The sequence below is a fragment of the Drosophila yakuba genome, chromosome 3R (genome assembly GCF_016746365.2).
Source record: "Drosophila yakuba strain Tai18E2 chromosome 3R, Prin_Dyak_Tai18E2_2.1, whole genome shotgun sequence".
In the NCBI taxonomy this organism is placed as follows: Eukaryota; Metazoa; Arthropoda; class Insecta; order Diptera; family Drosophilidae; genus Drosophila; species Drosophila yakuba.
The window spans coordinates 12,496,036-12,515,458 of NC_052530.2; the positions used below are offsets into that span (position 1 = coordinate 12,496,036).

General features: G+C 46.4%; 7 protein-coding genes across 12 annotated transcripts; 3 read left to right on the forward strand and 4 right to left on the reverse strand.

Moving 5' to 3' along the window:
• Window positions 1–31: 31 nt before the first annotated feature.
• LOC6536567 (methionine-R-sulfoxide reductase B1) lies at window positions 32–5,580 on the reverse strand. 6 transcript variants are annotated; one of them, XM_015192350.2, is made up of 4 exons: window positions 5,426–5,580; window positions 3,621–3,785; window positions 3,357–3,521; window positions 32–578 (listed from the first exon to the last, which is right to left on the reverse strand). In XM_015192350.2, the coding sequence occupies exons 2-4, from the start codon at window positions 3,730–3,732 to the stop codon at window positions 355–357; spliced, it is 501 nt and encodes a 166-aa protein (XP_015047836.1). In that variant the 5' UTR covers window positions 3,733–3,785; window positions 5,426–5,580; the 3' UTR covers window positions 32–354. The 6 variants fall into 6 exon arrangements, with proteins under 6 accessions (XP_015047836.1, XP_002097143.2, XP_015047837.1 ...); XM_002097107.3 differs by lacking the exon at window positions 5,426–5,580 and adding an exon at window positions 4,949–5,299; XM_015192351.2 differs by lacking the exon at window positions 5,426–5,580 and adding an exon at window positions 4,949–5,298 and having other exon boundaries at window positions 32–545.
• Window positions 5,581–5,731: 151 nt separating this feature from the next.
• LOC6536568 (tetraspanin-33) lies at window positions 5,732–7,592 on the forward strand. The gene is made up of 2 exons (XM_002097108.3): window positions 5,732–6,594; window positions 6,696–7,592. Exons 1-2 carry the CDS (start codon window positions 6,042–6,044, stop codon window positions 7,016–7,018), a joined length of 876 nt encoding a protein of 291 aa, XP_002097144.3. The 5' UTR covers window positions 5,732–6,041; the 3' UTR covers window positions 7,019–7,592.
• A 280-nt stretch (window positions 7,593–7,872) lies between these two features.
• Window positions 7,873–9,422, reverse strand: LOC6536569 (alcohol dehydrogenase class-3). Its single transcript, XM_002097109.4, has 4 exons — window positions 9,265–9,422; window positions 9,111–9,200; window positions 8,582–9,043; window positions 7,873–8,528 (listed from the first exon to the last, which is right to left on the reverse strand). Exons 1-4 carry the CDS (start codon window positions 9,283–9,285, stop codon window positions 7,962–7,964), a joined length of 1,140 nt encoding a protein of 379 aa, XP_002097145.1. The 5' UTR covers window positions 9,286–9,422; the 3' UTR covers window positions 7,873–7,961.
• A 251-nt stretch (window positions 9,423–9,673) lies between these two features.
• LOC6536570 lies at window positions 9,674–12,495 on the forward strand. The gene is made up of 2 exons (XM_002097110.3): window positions 9,674–10,310; window positions 10,458–12,495. Exons 1-2 carry the CDS (start codon window positions 10,164–10,166, stop codon window positions 11,586–11,588), a joined length of 1,278 nt encoding a protein of 425 aa, XP_002097146.1. The 5' UTR covers window positions 9,674–10,163; the 3' UTR covers window positions 11,589–12,495.
• On the reverse strand, window positions 10,388–16,369 carry LOC6536572. Its single transcript, XM_002097112.4, has 2 exons — window positions 11,295–16,369; window positions 10,388–11,233 (listed from the first exon to the last, which is right to left on the reverse strand). Exon 1 carries the CDS (start codon window positions 16,259–16,261, stop codon window positions 15,413–15,415), a length of 849 nt encoding a protein of 282 aa, XP_002097148.1. The 5' UTR covers window positions 16,262–16,369; the 3' UTR covers window positions 10,388–11,233; window positions 11,295–15,412.
• Window positions 13,297–15,130, forward strand: LOC6536571 (sorbitol dehydrogenase). Its single transcript, XM_002097111.4, has 6 exons — window positions 13,297–13,432; window positions 13,484–13,517; window positions 13,927–14,396; window positions 14,456–14,674; window positions 14,738–14,859; window positions 14,926–15,130. Exons 1-6 carry the CDS (start codon window positions 13,379–13,381, stop codon window positions 15,107–15,109), a joined length of 1,083 nt encoding a protein of 360 aa, XP_002097147.1. The 5' UTR covers window positions 13,297–13,378; the 3' UTR covers window positions 15,110–15,130.
• A 203-nt stretch (window positions 16,370–16,572) lies between the features above and the next one.
• On the reverse strand, window positions 16,573–19,171 carry LOC6536573 (mitochondrial thiamine pyrophosphate carrier). Its single transcript, XM_015192354.2, has 3 exons — window positions 18,889–19,171; window positions 18,546–18,791; window positions 16,573–18,127 (listed from the first exon to the last, which is right to left on the reverse strand). The coding sequence occupies exon 3, from the start codon at window positions 18,023–18,025 to the stop codon at window positions 17,021–17,023; it is 1,005 nt and encodes a 334-aa protein (XP_015047840.1). The 5' UTR covers window positions 18,026–18,127; window positions 18,546–18,791; window positions 18,889–19,171; the 3' UTR covers window positions 16,573–17,020.
• Between the last annotated feature and the right edge of the window lie 252 nt (window positions 19,172–19,423).

Below are 19,423 nucleotides of genomic sequence, written 5' to 3' on the forward strand. Positions count from 1 at the left end.
CGGCATAAATACCACACTTACAAACAACTGGTTATTGTAAAAAACACACGTTTATTTAGCGCGCTCAGTTTAAAATTAGTAATGTGTTGAATGTGTGTTACAGAGTATTTGGTATTTCGGTTTGTATAAATTAACGAACAAATTTCGAATCAAAACATTAGCTATTTACACAAACAGAGGGACACAAGTAGAATTTTTGGGGGCGATTGACTTGACTACGAGCTAAAATTGGCCACATTTGCGGTTAGAAGTTAGAAAGTACACGTAGAAAAATTCTTAACAGCAACGACACACTGAGGCTGTGCTCTCTTCCGTTGGCGGCGATTGTTTTTTTTTTTTCACCTTGGCTTTTTCTCACTGCTGGGCAATTGGCGCCGCGGTGGGCGTGGCCACGGGCGGGGACGAGGTGGCGGGATCCGCGTTCACGAACTCAATGGAGGCGGAATTGATGCAGTAGCGCTTACGGGTCGGTTTTGGACCATCCTCGAAAACGTGACCCATGTGGGCGTTGCAGCGGGCGCAGCGTACCTCGGTGCGTATGCGTTCTGGATGTGCGATTAGTAGTAAAATATTGCCCCCTATTTAGTTTGTATTTTGCCATTTCGTGGGATTAATCGGATACGTTTTGATTGTTGTTTGTTTGTTTTGTTGTGTAGCGCATTTTGTTGACATTTTTTTACAATATTTTTTTATTCATTTTGATCGTTTTGCAAGGTTAATTCAAAGTTTTTCGTTGTAAACAAATCAAACAGAAATAGAAAAACGATTGCAGAAATGAGTGATAAATGTGAAGCGGAGAAAGAATCACAGAAAAGAGCGAAGAGGTAACGGCAAATAGATGGGAGTGCAAATCAGAGAGCGAGGTACGAGGCGAAGGAGGAGGTGCAGCAGAGAGAGCAATAAATAACAATGGGTGGCAGGTGAAACAACGTGAAATGAAATCACACAAATCGGGTGAAAATAATGGGCGAATCAGAGAAATATAGATGATTTTCCGAACGATTTGGCGCACATATTATTTTGGTTAATTAAGCATTTGATGTGTCGTGTTCCGGGTGTTATAATTTCAGCGATGAGTTAGGTGTTTTTGTGGTTTTTTCGTGTTTTTTGTTAGCAAAACAAACCCCCAAATAACGTTTACAGGCGTTGTACATTTAGTTTTTTTTTTGGTTTTTGAAGCGAGTAAAAAAAAGAGAAATAGAAAATATACGAAAATACACATTATTCGGTTTGCTAAAAACACTCTATATAGTTTATGGATATAATGTTTGTTAAAGTATTCGGGTTATGTTATACAAATCAAAACCATTGAGCGTGAGTAAGAAGCAACAAACTGAAGCGTAAAATCTAAATCATATAAATAACCAAATAGAGCACCGGAAAATAAAATACTTATGCGGAAATATTTAAAAATAAAGCACCACACACATACAGACATACACATAATGGCCCTGGCCCAAAAATAAAGCCAACCGACCTTGTTTGATGATCGAAATGGGAAATGGGTATGTGAAGAAAGCGCTATGATCTTGTTGGATTTAAAACCGAAATAGGGATGGAAATTGCACTTAACCGAAAGAAAATCATATAAACCAAGTAAAGGAACCCTAAACTGATCCCTAGTACATGGTAACCTTGCGCGAACTTAACTTCTTGCTAAGCATGCAAGCTCCTACGAAATGGGTTAGTTTTCATTAACGTACAATAGTTCCTATAAATACGATGGGTATACTTTTGAGAAGTAGAGTTCTTGTATTCGTATTCAGTGAGTGATTGTAAACCGAAAAGAGTGCATTATAACCAAGCCAAAACTGGCACAAACTTAGTAAAGTTTCAATGCGATAGTATAGTATAGTAAGTAAAGAGTTTTGAAACCGAAACAGACATAGGTGAGGAGGAAAAGTATATAGCGAATGGAATCTGGGCTGATCTACAATACTAATCTCTCACTCCTCGTTCCGCAATACATTTTCAAACATCGTTCTTGTGTATAAGCTATGTGTTTCCTTTTCGTTAAACAGTTTTGCATAGTAAACGCCTATAAAATAGCTAAATATCTTTCTTCGCTGGAGTGGCAGCTCTCTATAGACGAGGAGTAGGAGCTTCCCGCAGGTCTATATGGGGCTGCTGCTCCGGGTGCAAATAGTATTCCTTGTGGTTGGTTAGCAGGCAGATCGTCGGTCGGTCGGACATTATTTCTTGGACGAGGCCGTCGGTGGATCCGCCTTCGATGGCGTCGCACTCTTCACGAAATCGATGGACGCGGAGTTGATGCAGAAGCGGCGATGCTTGGGTGGTGGTCCATCGTCGAAGACGTGGCCCATGTGGGCGGAGCATCGGGAGCAGCGCACCTCGGTGCGCACCATGCCTAGCGTTTTCGAAATGACTACTGTTGGTTTAATCGGTTTTCAAGTGATACTCGTGGGTGATGGTGATGTTCGGGTGGAATCGATATATGCAATTAGTTGTATATTTCGTGTTTTTTTTTTTGTTTTTTTTTTTAGTAAGAGAGAAAAAAGTTTGAGAAAGTCAGGCGGGATAGAGAGGGGGATAAGAGAACACAATACTCGGTTAGGAATCAATTGTAGTCGCTGCTTCTCGCTCTGTTGCACATTCAGATGCTGCAACGGCAGCAGGAACACTCACTAGTCACTAGTGGAACACTAATCACTAGTCACAATCACCGCCACAAGACTAAACACAGTAACACAACAACGGCAAGGCCAACGGCAAAACTACAGTGAACTCTGGGCAATGGATCAGTTTTTGGGGTCGGGTTCAGGATCAAGTTCAACACGAAACAAAGCCGAAACGTAACAACAAACAAGGCAACACAAACGGCACAGACTCGAAATGAATAATACTATTGGGTTTACAAGGTCCAATTAAGCCATTAATTAATAAGCCTCTTCCTAAAACTTTTTACTTTATGGTTTTATAATGACACTACTATCTTTACAAATGGAAAATAATCAAGCAGATGGTTAAACCACAAGGGTTTTTCGTCCTGAATGTGACAGGAACTACAAAGAATTCTATTTTTAAGTTTATATAACTCTCTAACGATTAACGTTATCAGGCTTTTATACTTGGTATAACTTATAAACTTGCATTACTTGTTGATCTTATGATTGCTCGTATGCACACATGACAACTGGGCATATATTGCTCTAGTCTGGGTTATATGGTTCCTAGGATAAACGCAAATGAAACTCTCAACTCTTCTGTGCGGCAACAAAACAACAGCAACTCAAATAAAAACAGAACTCAAAACGGTTTGCAGCAATAAACAGCTAAGAGTGCCGAACAATGTCTAATGGCCAAAAGTGGGCCCACTTGGCCTGGCCCATACGCACCTGGTATGCTGGCGTCGCGGTGCAGCGTGACCTTGCCCTTGTCAAGGACGTCGTTGAAGGCCGGCCATCCGCATCCGGAGTCGTACTTGGTGTCCGAGCTGAACAGATCCTGGTGGCACACGATGCACTGGTACACGCCCTTCTCGTAGTGCTTGTTGTAGCAACCTGTGGGGATTCGGGATTAGTACTTGGGATTGCGAAGGAGTTGTCATGAGTTTCGCCATGATAATGGCGGCATATTTAGTAAGGAAAGAGCGCACCCACCTGTGAAGGGTCGCTCGGTGCCCGCCTCCTGGGTAACCTGATACTGCATCGGGGTCAGGCGCTTGCGCAGCTCCTCCTTGTTCACCGTAACCTTCTCGCTCTTGTTGTCCATGGTCGCTTGTCCGGAGTACCTCTTGGCCGGATTGTCGCTGTCTTGGCGTGAATCTGAAATGCAATTCAATACGTTGGTATTTGGTTTGCGGTCGGATTGAGTGTGCTTTTCTGTTCGCCAGCAGTTGGGTAATGGAAACTGAGTAGTTGTTGCGGGGGAGATTTCGTCAAGCTTCTGTAAGAGTTCCCCTCATAATCTGCCCCTTATCGTAGGGACTTTCAACGGAACCTTGTGCAATCTTAACTGGCTTATTTGAATGCGGCCATCTTGCAGCCAATTGCTGATAAGAAACTGTGGCTGGGCACTATCAGCCATGAGTTGTGGAAAATCCTTCTCGAAACTCACAATCATCTTGTTTTTTAAACAAGCGATTTGGGCCATAAACGAGATGGAAATAACATGGCTTTATCATCTTGATAAAGAAGGGAAACTGGCTTCACACTACCATGTCACTACCATTCAAAAATAAATTATAAGCAGAAAAGTTTGCGCATTTTTTCAAAACCAATTTGACTTGTATGCCAATACTAAACAGAGGCTATAAATAGTGTACAAAGTAAAGAATCTCTCCATATCGTTTTCCCAACTAATTTGGTGAATGTGTAGCGTTTTTTTAGGTTCCCCCATTTATGCAGCAGACTCTTGAAAATTCGAAATCAAAGTTGTGCATCCAGCGCATTAGTAACACAAATTTACTATACAAACTTGCCTGCTAATTAATGGAGGTGTAAACAGATTTGTTAAGTGCGGCCATCAAATGGAGTGGAGAAACGCATGGGGCCAAAAATAGTTTTATGCTTTTTAGTGTATTCATGCTGCCAGCCGGCAATCAAACGGAGTGGCGCCCAAAGCAAACGGGTGAAGGAAAAACCAAAAAAAAAAAAGCCGAAAAACGAAATTTGAAAATCGGAGGTGGGGGTGGAGCAGTCACCTTTTATTTTTGGTTTTCCCGAGTGCAACAATTGAAGAGGCAGCCAAGTGTGTCGCAGGCAATTGAAGACAATGAATTAATTTCGAGCAAAGTCGAAATAAAAGCGCCACATTTGCGTTCATATGAAATGCAAGTGAATGAAATCCAATCAAATTGTGTCTAAAATTAGCCGATGGCCAATCGATGGGCATGTCGTATACTATATAGTTTGTTTGAAAGCGCGACACACCACACCCACCACAGGCAATTAAAACTATACCTTACTTTTTTCCCAGTGCAACTCACCTGCGAAAAAGCGTGAAATGGCGAATATTTGAGTGTTTCTGCTGCGCCGCAGTGCGTGGCGAGCAGAAAGTGCAAACATTTTGCGGCTAATTTCGGTTGACAACTGCACTTGGCACTGCCTTGTTATTTAATCAGCACAACAGCGAGGTGAAAGCGGGGGAAAAGTCAATGTTTTGTCCACTGCGCCCACGCGAACTAATATTTATGCAATTTGTGTTGCCACTTCCGTCTTTATTTTCCACATTTCCCACACTTTCCGTTCTATTTTCGTGCGCTTTTCCACTTTTGAGTACTTTGCTTGGCGAGGAGAAAGCGCAGCGCAGAGAAAGTCGCAACTCAATTAGGGAAAATGCGCTCGCAATTGTGCTTCAATGTCACCAGCGGAGAACAAAAACAACACAACAAAAAACACTTAATTTTCCCACACTAAAATGGTGCGTCCTTGGGCTTTCCATCCGCTGGTAAACTACTACTCACCTGCTGAATAGCGCTCGAAATGGTGCTGATGCTATTTTTGGCCTTTTGTTTATGAATGCGCCAAACGCGGGCGAATACAAGCGTGCGTCGCAATGTTACGCAGCGGTGGAAAATTAAAAACTAATACAAAAAAGCTGCTTGGGAAAACAGCTGCACGCGTAGAAAATCAAACACCTGGCTGCTCGCGTTGCCAATCGAACGGGCGATGGTCGTTGCGGATTGTGGGCAACACTGCAGTACGGTCACGCGAACAGCTGACTACTGGCAGCGCTGCCAACTGCTGTCTAAGTGCGCTGAAGGTCTGGCATCGCCGGGCACTTTGTTATTTTTTGTGGCTCCATAAAATTTGCTTATCAGCAATAAAACTTAAGCAAGTGGGTTAGTTAAACAAACTTGCTTCGGGGAAGCACCATAATTGGACTGCCGACCACCGCCGCACTTCGGAATACTGGAAAAATAGCCGAGCAGACCGCAGAAGAGACCACACGCAAAGAGGGCGTCAACAAAAAATAAAAAGAAAAAACCGTGGGGGAGGAAACCTGGGGAAAAAAGACCAAGAAAAGCAATACTCATCCAGAAACTCGACTGAAAACCCGACTGCCACACTCGCACGGCCATGAGTAACCACAGATACCATCAGGGGGGCAACTACATGCACCCCCGGATCTCCTCCTATCCGCACCACTTCAGCTACGTCTCCTCGTGCGTCAAGTACATGATCTTCCTGCTGAACTTCCTCTTCTGGCTCTTCGGCGGCCTGCTACTGGCCATCGGCGTGTACGCCTTTATGGACAAGCTGAAGGACGGCAATGGCTGGCTGCGCTTGGACACCGTCTACGATGTGATCTTTAACATCTCCCTGGTGATGATCATCGCCGGAGTCATCGTCTTCACGGTCAGCTTCGCCGGCTGCTTGGGGGCGCTGCGGGAGAACACCTGGCTGCTGAAGCTGTACTCCATGTGTCTGCTTCTATTCTTTATACTCGAGATGTCGCTGGCCATCATCTGCTTCGTTTTTCCGCAGTACATGAACTCGTTCCTCGAGTACCAGTTCACGGACAAGATCATCCACTCGTATCGCGACGACTCTGACCTACAGAACTTCATCGACTTTGCCCAGCAGGAGTTTAAGTGCTGCGGCCTGAGCAACGCTGGCTACCAGGATTGGAGTGAGTAGTTCATTCGATTTTGTTTAGATAGCTAAACGGGAAACTCTAAATGTTAAATTAATTTATAAATATGATCTAAATCCATCTCCTTATGAACACAGGCAAGAACGAGTACTTCAACTGCTCATCGCCGTCGGTGGAGAAGTGTGGAGTGCCCTACAGCTGCTGCATCAATGCCACCGATATCAGCTCCGGCCTGGTGAACATCATGTGTGGATATGGCGTGCAGGAGCACTCAGTGGCCGCCGCCAGCAAGCGCATCTGGACCAGCGGCTGCATTGAGATCGTGCGCGTGTGGGTCGAGAGGAATTTGTATGTGATTGCCGGCGTTGCCCTGGGCATAGCCCTGTTGCAGTTGTTCGTCATCTATTTGGCCAAGACCCTGGAGGGACAGATCGACCTGCAGAAGTCGCGCTGGTCGTGAGTGCAATGCCACCATCCGTACCTTTACGGATATCCACCGTGCGAAGATGACCCGTATTACAATTCGCGGATGTGAGGCGGACTTTTTTGGTCCTGCCCGTGCTCAAACCGTTTCAAACCGAATCCCACTCCTAGAATAATCCATAGCTCCCTATATACCATCTCTTGTGTTTTCGATAGATTTAAGTTCTAGTGTCCCAACATAATAGTATTTCAATAGTATCCGACTCTCCTAGGCTTAGGAAAAAGTATTTATACTCCTTTGTGTTCGTATAATGCGCTCCGTATTCTTAGTCACAAGCAAAGTCGAACAAATCTAAAGTTTTACTCATATACGTATGCAATATCAGACTATTTAAAGACTATTAAAGACACTTGTATATAAGCTAGCAAGTTCCATAAGAAATATGCATTTAAAATGAGATTTATGTGTAACGACGAAACCAAAACTGCATGCAAGTTTGTTAAATTCAGCAACATACTAGACTTATTATCATTTTTAAGTATCTGTGCGCGTGTTTGTCCGCAAAACTTGTTGTAGTGCGTATTTAAATACAGGCATTCTATACGTGTAACCATGACGTTTTATTTGGGGGAATATCACAAAATAAATACGGCAGTTTGGACCGACCTATCGCTCTAAGTTAATAATTTTCTATAGTTTGGAGGATGTCCGGCTCAGAAAACTTCATCAATCTTTGCCACAGTTGCGAAATACTACTAATATACTTATTAAGTAATCGCAATCTCGAACAATTGAAGTGATTGAACTTTGAGCCTCAGTGGGCTAGCGCAGATAAGCAAATCCAGTTACTGCGGGGCAGTAATCCGACCCCCAATGAAGACAGTCTTACATATACCACAGAGTGTTTATTATTCTACGCAATCGCATGCAATTGCCATCTCGTATTAAAAGTGAAAAGCAAACCATTGTTATCTCATGCCTAGTACTTGATAATGGAACGGATGCTCTCGCCCTTGTGCATCAGGTCGAATGCCTCGTTGATCTGCGACAGCGACAGCTCGTGGGTGATGAACTCGTCCACCAGCAGATCCTTCTTCAGGTAGTCCTCCACCAATTTGGGAACATCGGAAACGGAGCGCCAGCCTCCGAAGGCGGATCCCTTCCACACGCGACCCACGACCAGCTGGAAGGGTCGGGTGGAGATCTCCTGGCCAGCACCGGCGACTCCAATCACAACGGAGGTGCCCCAGCCCTTGTGCGTGGCCTCCAAAGCGGCGCGCATGGTGTTCACATTGCCAATGCATTCGAAGGTGTAATCGAATCCACCATCGGTCAGGTCGATCAGGTAGTTCTGAATCGATCCCTTGTCAGCCACATCCTTGGGGTTGACAAAATCGGTGAACCCAAACTTCTTTGCCAGCTCAAACTTGTCGGGATTGATGTCGATGCCGTAGATCTTTCCGGCGCCAGCCTTTTTGCAGCCCAAACCCACGGCCAAGCCAACGGCTCCCAAGCCCCAAACAGCGCAGGTGCTACCACGTTCCACCTGCAATGAGGCGTTGGTAAGACAGTGATGTGGAGAACGTTCCACGAACTCACCTTGGCAGTGTTAAGGGCGGCACCATAGCCCGTGGATATGCCGCAGCCCAGCAGGCAGACCTTCTCCAGCGGCGCCTTCTCGTTGATCTTTGTCAGCGAAATGTCGGCCACCACGGTGTACTCTGCGAAGGTGGAGGTGCCCATGAAGTGGAACAACTGCTGTCCCTTGCAACTGAGACGGGAGGTGCCCTCGGGCATGACTCCAGCACCCTGGGTAAGTCGGATCTTCTGGCAGAGATTCGTCTTGCCGCTCTTGCAGAATTTGCACTCGTTGCACTGGGGGATGTAGAGAGCGATGACATGGTCGCCAGCCTTGAAGTTGGTCACACCCTCGCCGACGCTCTCCACGATTCCGGCGCCCTCGTGGCCCAGGACCACTGGGAACAGGCCCTCCGGATCAGCACCGCTCAAGGTGAAGGCGTCCGTGTGGCAGACACCCGTGGCCGTGATCTTGATGCGTACCTTTTGGATTCGCATCATGGTAATTAGTTAAATCGTTATCATTTGTCATAACCCGAAGTAGACTAACCTCATGAGCCTTGGGCGGCGCCACCTCGATATCCTCGATGACCAGCGGCTTCTTTGCCTCCCAGGCGACGGCGGCCTTGCATGTGATTACCTGCGTTTCATATTGACAGCCAGGGTGTGTTTCTGCTAATTAAAATTCCAGTTGCTGCACTCACCTTGCCCTCGGTAGCAGACATCTTTGTAGTATAGTTTAGTGGAAAGTTTAGCGACAAGATCCAATTGGCGAATGGAGAGCGAATGGCGATAAGGAAGAGGAGGCGGGAAAAGGCCGGTAGGCGCAGTGTGGCCAGACAGCGATCGATGGAAAACGTTGAAAGCTCATCCGGACTCAGGACCCATTTCTTTGGTTTATGCGGCTGCAAACGTGTATTAATATTTTTATCAATTTTAAAATAAATAATTAATTAAGAGTATAATTAATTTATTAAAATTTGATAACTTGTAATATAGACATGCGTTATATTTGAGCTTAAGTACAAAACTAAAATTTAGAATAAGGATCAGTTTGTGCTGCCTGGCCACACCTGACTTGCGCGTACACAATCGCAGCCAACTTTGCTCTGCTCCAGTCAGCTGTTCCGGTGGGAAGTGGACTGTTATTCCTTAAACCGTTACAAGATCTGAAAACAACAACAAAGCTACACACAAACAAACTAAAAACATTGTTAAGTGGCAAATTGTGCATTTATAAGCACTACATAGCATTAAAATTCCAATTTAGCTGTCACTTTAGTTGAAATAACTGCACTTTGAAAGTTAAACATGCCGCCCGCGCAGGCGCCAAGTTTTTTGTAAACATTGCCGCCCAACCCAAAATGCAACAACAGCAGCCCCCCAAAAACGCCAATGAACGCAAAATCGGCACAAGGACGTGCCAGCCAGCCAGGAAAAATCGATAACAACACAGCCGCGAAGCGACAAAGGCCGGAAGTGCACTTTTTTTGCATTACTGGGCGTTGAGTAACGTCACGGCGAACGAAAAAATTAGTTCGTTTGCGAAAAAAGTGATGTAGGTTTTTGCGCCAGGAGCAAGTAGAAAGTAGTAGTCCGGAAAATGGTGGGCAAGGGCTCGAGCGGCCTTAGCGGCGACACCAGCACGGGCAGCAAGGAACGCCCTGTTTTCATTCCGCCCCGGAAACGTCAACAAACCAAGTCGGAGGCCAAGAAGCAGAACTATGTGGATCACATCGTCAGTGTGCAGGTGAATGTGATACAATTATAACACAAAAGTACCAAAAGTGTGCTTCGATACGTCTTGTCTGCACAATAACACGATAGTTAGGTCTCATATTTATTGCATATAAAACTTATTGAGTACTGATAAACTTCCTTATTGTTTTTACGCCAGCAAAATCGACCCAAACTGTCGCCCTCCAATCCGGGACTTGAGGAGGAGCTCCGCAAGTCCAAGCTGATCATCAAGAACAAGCAGCCGCTGCCGCAGCTGCCGGGAGAGCTGGGTGTGCCCGGTGCCCACGATACACTGGCCAGCACCCACTCGGCCAGCTCCACGCAGCACAGCCAGAAGTCGGCCAGGTCGAACAGTAATCTCAACGAGCTGCAGAACTTCGAATCCATATCGCAAGGCACCAAGTCCACGTCGCAGCGGCACGAGAGCAGCACGGTGACGCCCAGCAGCTGTTGCTACTCGGAGAGCAGCCTGGACGCCAAGTTGAGCAAGTCGCAGGACTGCCTAAGCAACCGATCGTCCTCCAAGAAGCGGGTCAACATCCGGACAACCGATCTGCCCGGCCAGGGGCGCAATCAGCGCTCCTCACCGGAGATAGCCAACTACGAGGATCTGGAGTCCGGCGAAACGAGTGTCCTGAACAACTACGACCAGAGTCTGGAGCGTGGCTATCAGGCGCGCAAGGAGGGCGGCGGCAACTACCTGACCATGACGGGCACCATTAAGCGGGGTCGCAAGAAGGGCCAGTCCGTGGACCTACAGATCAACATTAGTCGCGAGGAGCTGGAGCAGCTGAACGCCCATGCGATGGCCAGCGATACCCAAAAGGGTGGCAATTTGTGCTGCACCTGCAGCTGTGGCACCGGTCTCCACATTCTGCTCATCTCGCTGTTTTGCCTGCCGTTTGTGTCCGTCGTTTCGGCGGTGTACTCCTTCTACATTGGCACACTCACCTGGTACAATATGTTCAACTATTACTGCGAGGAGAGGACGTACCTGCACAAGATCCTGGTGACGCCGCTGCTGTTCGTGATCTATCCGCTGGCCATCGTGCTGTGCACCTTCGGCCTGGGAATCTACTCGGGATTGCGGCAGTTAAGTTTGCAGTACAGCAGTTGGGTGAACGACATTACGGATATCGAGAAGGGATTCTACGGCTGGTTGTGCGGCTTCTTGCGAATGCCCGACTGCAGTCCCTACGAGGTGGTCATCCTCACGGACATTTGTGTGGCGCCGCAGGATCCTCAGCGGCTGCACATCAACAAACCGCGCCAGGAACTATCCATGTAGGATGTGGGATGTGGCATGTAAGAGGACCTGGTAACTGGTTCCAGTTTCGTTTCGACCATAAGTGTGATATAAAAAAAACGTAATTACATACGCAGATCGACACATTAAGTTTCCTTTGGCCAAATTTGTTCCTTTCAACTTGACATCAGCGTATGTCTCTGCAATTGCAGCTTTAGTGAACGGAAATACAATATATATATATAGATATCGAAGCCACAACTTACATACATAATCCAAGAAGCCCTAGAAAGTCTTAAGTTACTAGAGATCTAACACTCGCACAGCGTCTATAATGCAAAATGCAAGAAAAACCTCTAAATAGCTCGGTAGTTTCGGAACTGATATAATCTTGCAAGTGTCGCCAAAACTAATGATTGCTCAATAATAGAGGTTCAATTGGATTCTTTGTCTGATTATGGTAATAGTTTACTTCACTAACTATCCATCCACTTTAATTTATGACCATTTGCAAGGTTGTTACAAAAAAGAAAAGACAGTAAACTGTTGTAGTTGGGCACTAGCCTGCAGACTTGAATCTCAGCTTTCCTTTCTCTAACTCAAAGCCAAATTTAAAACTGTTTAAGGAACTTATAGCATTTACCGAATACGATGCATTTATCTTCAAAGTGAACTAAAACCAAATAAAACAGCCAACACTTAAATGCGCAGTTGACGTGATGGAAACTTTTTCTTAGTTTTAAGCAAATATTTTTTATTTCTACGTCAATAAAAAAGCCGCAGCAAAGCCACACGGACATTTATACACATACATACATATGTACTTATATAAGCAGAAACGTTTTTAAAATAGAAATTCTATATGTTAAGAACCCGAATATCAAACACTTATTGAAATGAATATATTAGCCAGAGAAATAAAGCCAATAAAACCGTATAGCAAACACAAGCAAACTGGTTAATCTTATTGCGTTCTTAAGTGGGAAAAGCTACACATTATTTAAATTGCATAAATATTTGTACGTATTTCTATTTCAATTAACTTCCAGCAGCGCAAGCTTATAAATCAAGTGATAACGTTACGTATTTGGGCACATGTACGTTTGTGTACACTTGTCAAAATTTTACTTTATATTCAAGTACCACTTAAACTAATCTAATAAACTAATTTTATAAGTGAATTAGTGCTTAGATTTTTTGCTTTTATTCATTTATTTATTTGTCTATTAATTAATTATGCATTCTTTTAAGCGTATAAAATACTCTCAGTGTACATATGTAATAAGAACGACTCGAAGAGAACAACGGAGCTTTTTCTCGGTTTGTTTTTGCCGGCGAAACGCCCACACGAAATATGTAAACACTTGGGGTAAATACAAAACAGCTGTTCTTGGGGCTGGTCGCATGTGAGTGAGCGAGAGAAGTGAGAGAATGAGCAGCAACAAATTACAGGGGAGAGCGAATAAAACGAACTGGGGGCTCGTCTTATTAGAATATAACTGTAATTTGAGCGGAAGGCAGAGATATAAGTGCCGCTATTCCGGCGAGTATCTATGTAAATTGGTGCCATAATGCTAATGTTAGATGATAGCAGTGTTTGGCTTCTGCTCTTCACAGTCAATATAACTGATAGCAACTGTATTCCGGTCCAAGCAAACACACACATAAATACGCAAATTTATAAAATTTATACATTATATACATACGTATAGACATATATATGCCAGCACAGCATATCGGGCAGATCGGATAATGAATTCAGTGCTAAATCAGCTTTCCAAGCGAACGGTTGTGCAACGAAAAGTGGAAATACAAGAAATCAAGCGGTAATCATGGCAACCGATAATTTAACAGCTGTTCTCCACGGAATCGAGGACCTGCGATTGGTAAGTAGAAACCGGAAATAAGTCAGGCAACTGCTAATTCGCTTCCTGCAGGAGCAACGCCCAGTTCCGGAAATAGCCGACGATGGTAAGTGATTCGTACACTAAGAAAAATGCACCTTTGCATATATGTACATCCTGTTGAGTTCGATTTAGAGTCCAATTACAATGAAAAGCTGATGTATTTGTTTTCAAAATATATTTACATATCATTGCTATTCAAGTAACAACATGTAGTGATTGCATGAGCTGTTGTTATGATATTGTACCTAAAGGCCATAAAATCTAATAAGTTTGTCGATTTATACCACATTTACCATCTGATAAGACTTTCTGATAGTACAGATTACAAAATTGTCACGAATTCAGCTAGTAAAGTGATTTATATCTTTGAATTGCAAGTACTGCCAGTCATAAAAACCACTCCATTGCCTAGGAATTGATCCATAGGTACATATGTACATCTAATGGCTTTCATATTCCCTTCTCCTGCTCAGAGGTTCTCCTGGCCATGGACAGCGTGGGCATCTGCGGATCCGACGTGCACTACCTGGCCCACGGACGCATCGGGGACTTTGTGCTGACCAAGCCGATGATCATTGGCCACGAGGCAGCCGGCGTGGTGGCCAAGCTGGGTAAGAATGTGACCACCCTCCAGGTGGGCGACCGCGTGGCCATTGAGCCGGGAGTGCCCTGCCGCTACTGCGATCACTGCAAACAGGGCCGCTACAACTTGTGCGCCGACATGGTCTTTTGTGCCACGCCTCCGTACGATGGTAACCTGACCAGGTACTACAAGCACGCCGCTGACTTCTGCTTCAAGCTGCCGGATCACGTCAGCATGGAGGAGGGCGCCCTCCTGGAGCCCCTGTCCGTGGGAGTTCACGCCTGCCGTCGTGCTGGCGTCGGTCTGGGCTCCAAGGTGCTCATCCTGGGCGCTGGTCCCATTGGTTTGGTTACGCTGCTGGTAAGAAAGTCGATTAATGTGTCACGAACTGAAGGAGATTCAACTTTTTACCCACCTAGGCTGCCCAGGCCATGGGTGCCTCTGAGATCCTGATCACCGATCTGGTGCAGCAGCGCCTGGATGTGGCCAAGGAGCTGGGCGCCACGCACACGCTGCTCCTGCAGCGGGACCAGTCCGCCGAGGAGACCGTCAAGGTGGTGCACCAGACGATGAGCGAGGTGCCGGACAAGTCCATCGATTGCTGCGGAGCCGAGAGCAGCGCCCGCCTGGCCATCTTTGTAAGTGGATTGGTACTGGCTTTGGGTTAATGACCGGGCATAAATCCGCTACCTTCTTTTTAGGCCACTCGCTCCGGCGGAGTGGTAGTGATTGTGGGCATGGGCGCACCCGAGATCAAGCTGCCCCTGATCAACGCTCTGGCACGTGAGATCGACATCCGTGGCGTCTTCCGCTACTGCAACGAGTAAGTTATCGCTGGATTCGGGGCACCATCGTGGGTCAACCACTACTGATAACTCTGCAACTTTAGCTATTCCGCCGCTTTGGCTCTGGTGGCTTCGGGCAAGGTGAACGTGAAGCGGCTTGTGACGCACCACTACGACATCACGGAGACGGCCGAGGCGTTCGAGACCTCCCGCCGCGGCACCGGAGGCGCTATCAAGGTCATGATCCACGTCCAGCCGCGGGATGCGAACAACAAAGTCAAGTTCTGAATACACACTCTTATCTCTAAACCGAGTAGTTCTTATTTTTGGTGCTTGGGTCTTGGAGCCATTCCGAGCTTGGTTTGTTATCGCCTTCTGGTTATGTGTCTATATTTAGGTGTGACTACATATGGACGTGCAGATAAATATCTTTAGTAAATAGTCGTGATATTGGTAATATTGTTTCATTTTAACTTTTAGTTTTAGTATTGCAATGATTAGTAACTTAACGGATGCTGATCTTCTTGCGCTCAACAAGGATTATAAATTATAGTTATACTGTGTGACTTGCCACTCACTTAAAGATGAGATCTAAAACAAATACTGGATGTACTCCATGGCGTGCTCCGGTGCTCTCGGCTCCCCCTCGGCATCGAAGTCCTTCAGCTCCGGCTGCCTGTTGCCGGCAATGTATCGCAGATAGCCACGTGCGCTCTCCATTCGCACCGACAACGTCATGTTCCAACCATCGCGACGTGGCGTGGTGAAGATGATGGAGCCGTGACAGTTGACCAGCCGGCTGGAGAAGCCCACGCCCAGGTAGTTATTCGCCTTGTCCACGATCACAATGGGCAGATCCTCGCTGGCTAGCAGGCGGACCAGCTTGCGCAGCATCCGCTTCTGGATGGGCCAGTAGTAGCAGGCGGGATCGTAGAGCATCACCAGCATATCGCGGCTGCTCTCCACCCGCATTTCGTAGAAATTCCTTGGCTGGGTGTCCAGCGATGGGGTGGCGCCCAGGACTACAGCACGGAAGAGCTGATCCCCCAGCAGCTGGTCGCAAAACTCCCGCAGGTACTTGGCGCTGACCAGCTTGTGCATATCGTAGACTTCGCCCTCGCAGTCCTTGCCATAGATCCGCGGCGGCAATCCCTTCCGGTAGCTGCCAAAGTCGTCCGGATTCAGGTTCTCATTAAACTGCCCTATGCTGGAGATGTCACGCAATCCGAACAATATCCGACCGGCGTACTCCTGTGCCAACTCGTCCAGCAGCTTCGTCCACTTGTCCAACGTGTCTCCGTGCCGGTTCCCAAGAAAGTGAAACGCCACCACCTGTGGCCCACCAATTGTAAACCTACCATCCGCTGCCGTTGCTGGTGGTACCCACAAGACCCATGGAATGGAGTTGCTGTCGATGATGTAGGTCTTCACCAGAGCCATGTTCTCCAGGCGGGAAATCGCTCAAGTAGGTGTATTGTTGTTCCAAAAGATACAATTTCTTTTATACACCGCATCATCGTTTCAATTTCACAACCAAAAAAGCTCACGGAAGCGAGCTTTTCTTAACATTGATTCTGCTTGGAACTTAACATTTGAAGCTCAATAACATGTTTGAATTTAAAATATGAACCAAATTATTATTCCAATTGGAACTATCTTTAATTTTGAAGATTACGAGAAAAACGTGATGATCATATAAACACGTATAAATTTAAGAGTCGGATGTTGGCAAGAATAAAATCCTCTTCGAATTAAGCGTTATTTCATTTCTGTGATGTAGTCAATTTTATTAAATTCCCTGAATACTTAAGTGTAATCCAATAACTAACTATCAAATGAACTGCCAGCGCAGTCGTTTTCGTATGCGAAATAAACAAAAGATAAATAAAAATTTGAATGTCTGAAAATCTAGGTGCTTCTGCTCGGACAACGAACTACAATCTAACACATACGTCTTTAACTTAACTGGTGCGCCAACTACTTTTGTGTGTACTAAAGCGGCGACCAAGTCGATTGGTCTATGATAAACAGAACCCCATACGCACAACCGAAAACTAATCAACAGATAGCCTAAGTCTTAATATTATTTACACGCTGCGGTAGATGTACTCGTATATAAAAATAGAAAATACAGCGTAGATTCCGTTGGGCGCACAACAATGGATTTGAGCCGCCATTAACCCCGACTCCAGGCCAGACCTAGAAGCGCACCTGCTTGAGCTTATCGTAAATGCTAAAGTACAGGGCCGTCGTCATGCTTGACTTAAGGAGTGTGGGGGCCACGCCCTTGTACAAGCCCCTAACGCCCTCTTGGCGCACGGTCAGCCGCATACAGTCCCAGACTCCGTGGCACTGCAGCGTCTGTCCGAAGGTCTGGCGGTTCGATTCGAAGCCCTGGATCTGCAGTCGCTTCTTGATCAGATCGAAGGGGTATACGATCGTCTTGGAGAGCATGCCCGACGAGGCACCCAGTCCCAGCAGCGTCCACGTGGGCAGTTGGCTGCGATCGCTCACCTCCATAAAGGCGCACGCCCAGTCGCTGAACAGGCGGTAGGCCATGAAGTTGGTGCCCATCAGCGGCGTTATTTGCAGCAGGGCGGAGGACAGACCGCGGTACATGCCGCGAGGGCCCTCCTGGCGGACAATCGCCGATACAGCTCTGGTTGCATTCCTGTAACCTTTGCTGGTGTCCTGGGCAATCAGTCGCGTGCGGATGACGTCCAGAGGCGTGGAGATGATCACCGCTGCTCCTCCGGCCGCAGCGCCACACAGGAAGTTCGATAGATGCTGATGATGCGCCAGATAGCTGGTCTGTTTGGCCATCAAGCTGAGCTGCTCGTACGTCCAGAACTGGCAAATGCCGTACATTATGCTCAGTACCTGGGCAGGATTGTGGCCCTTCCAGAAGGCCAACAGTCCCTCCTCGCGGTAAATGGTTTTCACCGCCTGGCCGATGGATGTGTACTTGGAGGTAAGAACTCCCGATCCCTCTTTGGTGGCGTTTTTGCCCAGCGGCTCCACCTGCAGCTGGAAGCGGATCTTGAGCACGTCCAGCGGTTGGCAGGTGGAGCGAGTAATGGCCGCCGAAAGTCCACCGGCCAGCATTTGATGCAGCTGCTCCCGCGTACTGTGCTTGCGTCGCGGAACGGGAGCTGTGGTTGTGGCTGCGGTCGCCTCGCTGGTGGAGCTTGTGGTTACCGCCATGTCTGCGTCGGTGCTGCCTTTGGTTTCGCTTTTCGTGTGCGTATGTTTGCTCGTGCGGATTTCACTTTTATTGCTGCGACTGCCAACTTTTCAATGGCATTTCTGTAAAATAAAGAAACGCAGACAGGTGGAGACGTTATTACAGTCGGAACTCAATAGCTGCAACCGCCAACTCGGACTTTGCAACTACCATGAATCTAATAAGTTTATCCTAAAGTCTTAGAAGAATGGTTTCCATTTGTAATTTTCCTGACTCTTGTGAAATTCAAGTTGTATGCTGTGATTATGAGCTTGGGATTGTATGTTGATAAAAAGGAAAAGCAGAATAGTGCTAACTATCAAAGATGGATGCGACTTAGTCAAGCTTGCCTGTAGCTTTCATTCACAACGTTTTCGAGGTGCGGCAGGGCGCAAACTTCGAGTTGTTTACACATTCATCAATTGGTGTTTAGTGTGTACAAATGCGTAGACAGGAATTGGGAAATAGTAGGAGTGGAATCCACCTGGGGATGAGACTTACAAGTGTCATGCTCCACGGAGCGTGCGGATGTCTCAGCGATTACTTCACTATTATCTCTGTTATGCTGTTATGGCCAATTGCGCGCCAATTCGCAGAGCTCCCAAGTTGACTCCAGGGTTCAGGCGAGTATTCATTGATTGACAATAGCTCGGTAGGTATGCGGGTTTATCAGCGATTTCACTTTTTCCCGCTTTTGTTGTTCGATGTTTCGCCGACCGTTGTCCAGTTCCCGAAATTCCGATGCTGCTGCTCAGATAAAGAGACAAAGACAAGTCATTGCCAACACACTGATGCTGATGATGATGTTGCTGAGGGTGAGGGTCCGATTCCAATCTCAGCTCACCTGGAGCAGATGCGTCCGTTCGCGGGCAGAGTGCAGCAGAAACTGCGGCGGCGACGCTTCTTCATTACAGGCAGCGGCCCGTGGATTGCGTCAAAACTTTCTTTTCGCCAGATTTGTAATAGCGCCGCCGTTGAGATGCCGTTGCAGTCCAGGCTGGCCGCTCTTCCCACTTCCACAAACTGAAACTGGTTTTCCCAATCCCCAATTCAAGTCGCTCTGCTCCAATCCTCTCCGCAACAACAACAAAACAAGCCAAGTTACGTCGCCAAGTGCACGGAATCAGCTGTTCGAGCCGCTGGAGATGAGCTTTTAGCGAACAGCGATGGCAAGTATCGGCTATCGGGGCAGGCGATTATAGCTAGAAAACAGCTAGCATTTAACTTTCAGTTTTAGAATTTTGTTGAGATAAGTAAACAAGATTACGTTTATTATGTTTTTAATAGTAAGCATAATCCCTGAAATCAGATCACTATGTGTATGCTCAAGTTGATAAAAGTAAATTTGGGATGTTTAAATTCTTAAATTTAAAATATTG

Excerpts from the sequence above, each read along its gene's own strand:
- LOC6536567 (XM_002097107.3), bottom strand. The coding sequence starts at position 5,027 with ATGTTTGCACTTTCTGCTCGCCACGCACTGCGGCGCAGCAGAAACACT. Across the intron at positions 3,522-3,620 it reads CACCGAGCGACCCTTCACAG|GTTGCTACAACAAGCACTAC; the intron begins GTGGGTGCGCTC and ends GAATCCCCACAG. Across the intron at positions 579-3,356 it reads CCGCGACGCCAGCATACCAG|GGGGCAATATTTTACTACTA; the intron begins GTGCGTATGGGC and ends CAAACTAAATAG.
- LOC6536570 (XM_002097110.3), top strand. The coding sequence starts at position 10,164 with ATGGTGGGCAAGGGCTCGAGCGGCCTTAGCGGCGACACCAGCACGGGC. Across the intron at positions 10,311-10,457 it reads ATCACATCGTCAGTGTGCAG|CAAAATCGACCCAAACTGTC; the intron begins GTGAATGTGATA and ends TTTTTACGCCAG.
- LOC6536572 (XM_002097112.4), bottom strand. The coding sequence starts at position 16,261 with ATGGCTCTGGTGAAGACCTACATCATCGACAGCAACTCCATTCCATGG.
- LOC6536568 (XM_002097108.3), top strand. The coding sequence starts at position 6,042 with ATGAGTAACCACAGATACCATCAGGGGGGCAACTACATGCACCCCCGG. Across the intron at positions 6,595-6,695 it reads CGCTGGCTACCAGGATTGGA|GCAAGAACGAGTACTTCAAC; the intron begins GTGAGTAGTTCA and ends TTATGAACACAG.
- LOC6536569 (XM_002097109.4), bottom strand. The coding sequence starts at position 9,285 with ATGTCTGCTACCGAGGGCAAG. Across the intron at positions 9,201-9,264 it reads TGTCTGCTACCGAGGGCAAG|GTAATCACATGCAAGGCCGC; the intron begins GTGAGTGCAGCA and ends TATGAAACGCAG. Across the intron at positions 8,529-8,581 it reads CCGCCCTTAACACTGCCAAG|GTGGAACGTGGTAGCACCTG; the intron begins GTGAGTTCGTGG and ends GCCTCATTGCAG.
- LOC6536571 (XM_002097111.4), top strand. The coding sequence starts at position 13,379 with ATGGCAACCGATAATTTAACAGCTGTTCTCCACGGAATCGAGGACCTG. Across the intron at positions 13,518-13,926 it reads TCCGGAAATAGCCGACGATG|AGGTTCTCCTGGCCATGGAC; the intron begins GTAAGTGATTCG and ends TCTCCTGCTCAG. Across the intron at positions 14,675-14,737 it reads GCGCCCGCCTGGCCATCTTT|GCCACTCGCTCCGGCGGAGT; the intron begins GTAAGTGGATTG and ends CCTTCTTTTTAG.
- LOC6536573 (XM_015192354.2), bottom strand. The coding sequence starts at position 18,025 with ATGGCGGTAACCACAAGCTCCACCAGCGAGGCGACCGCAGCCACAACC.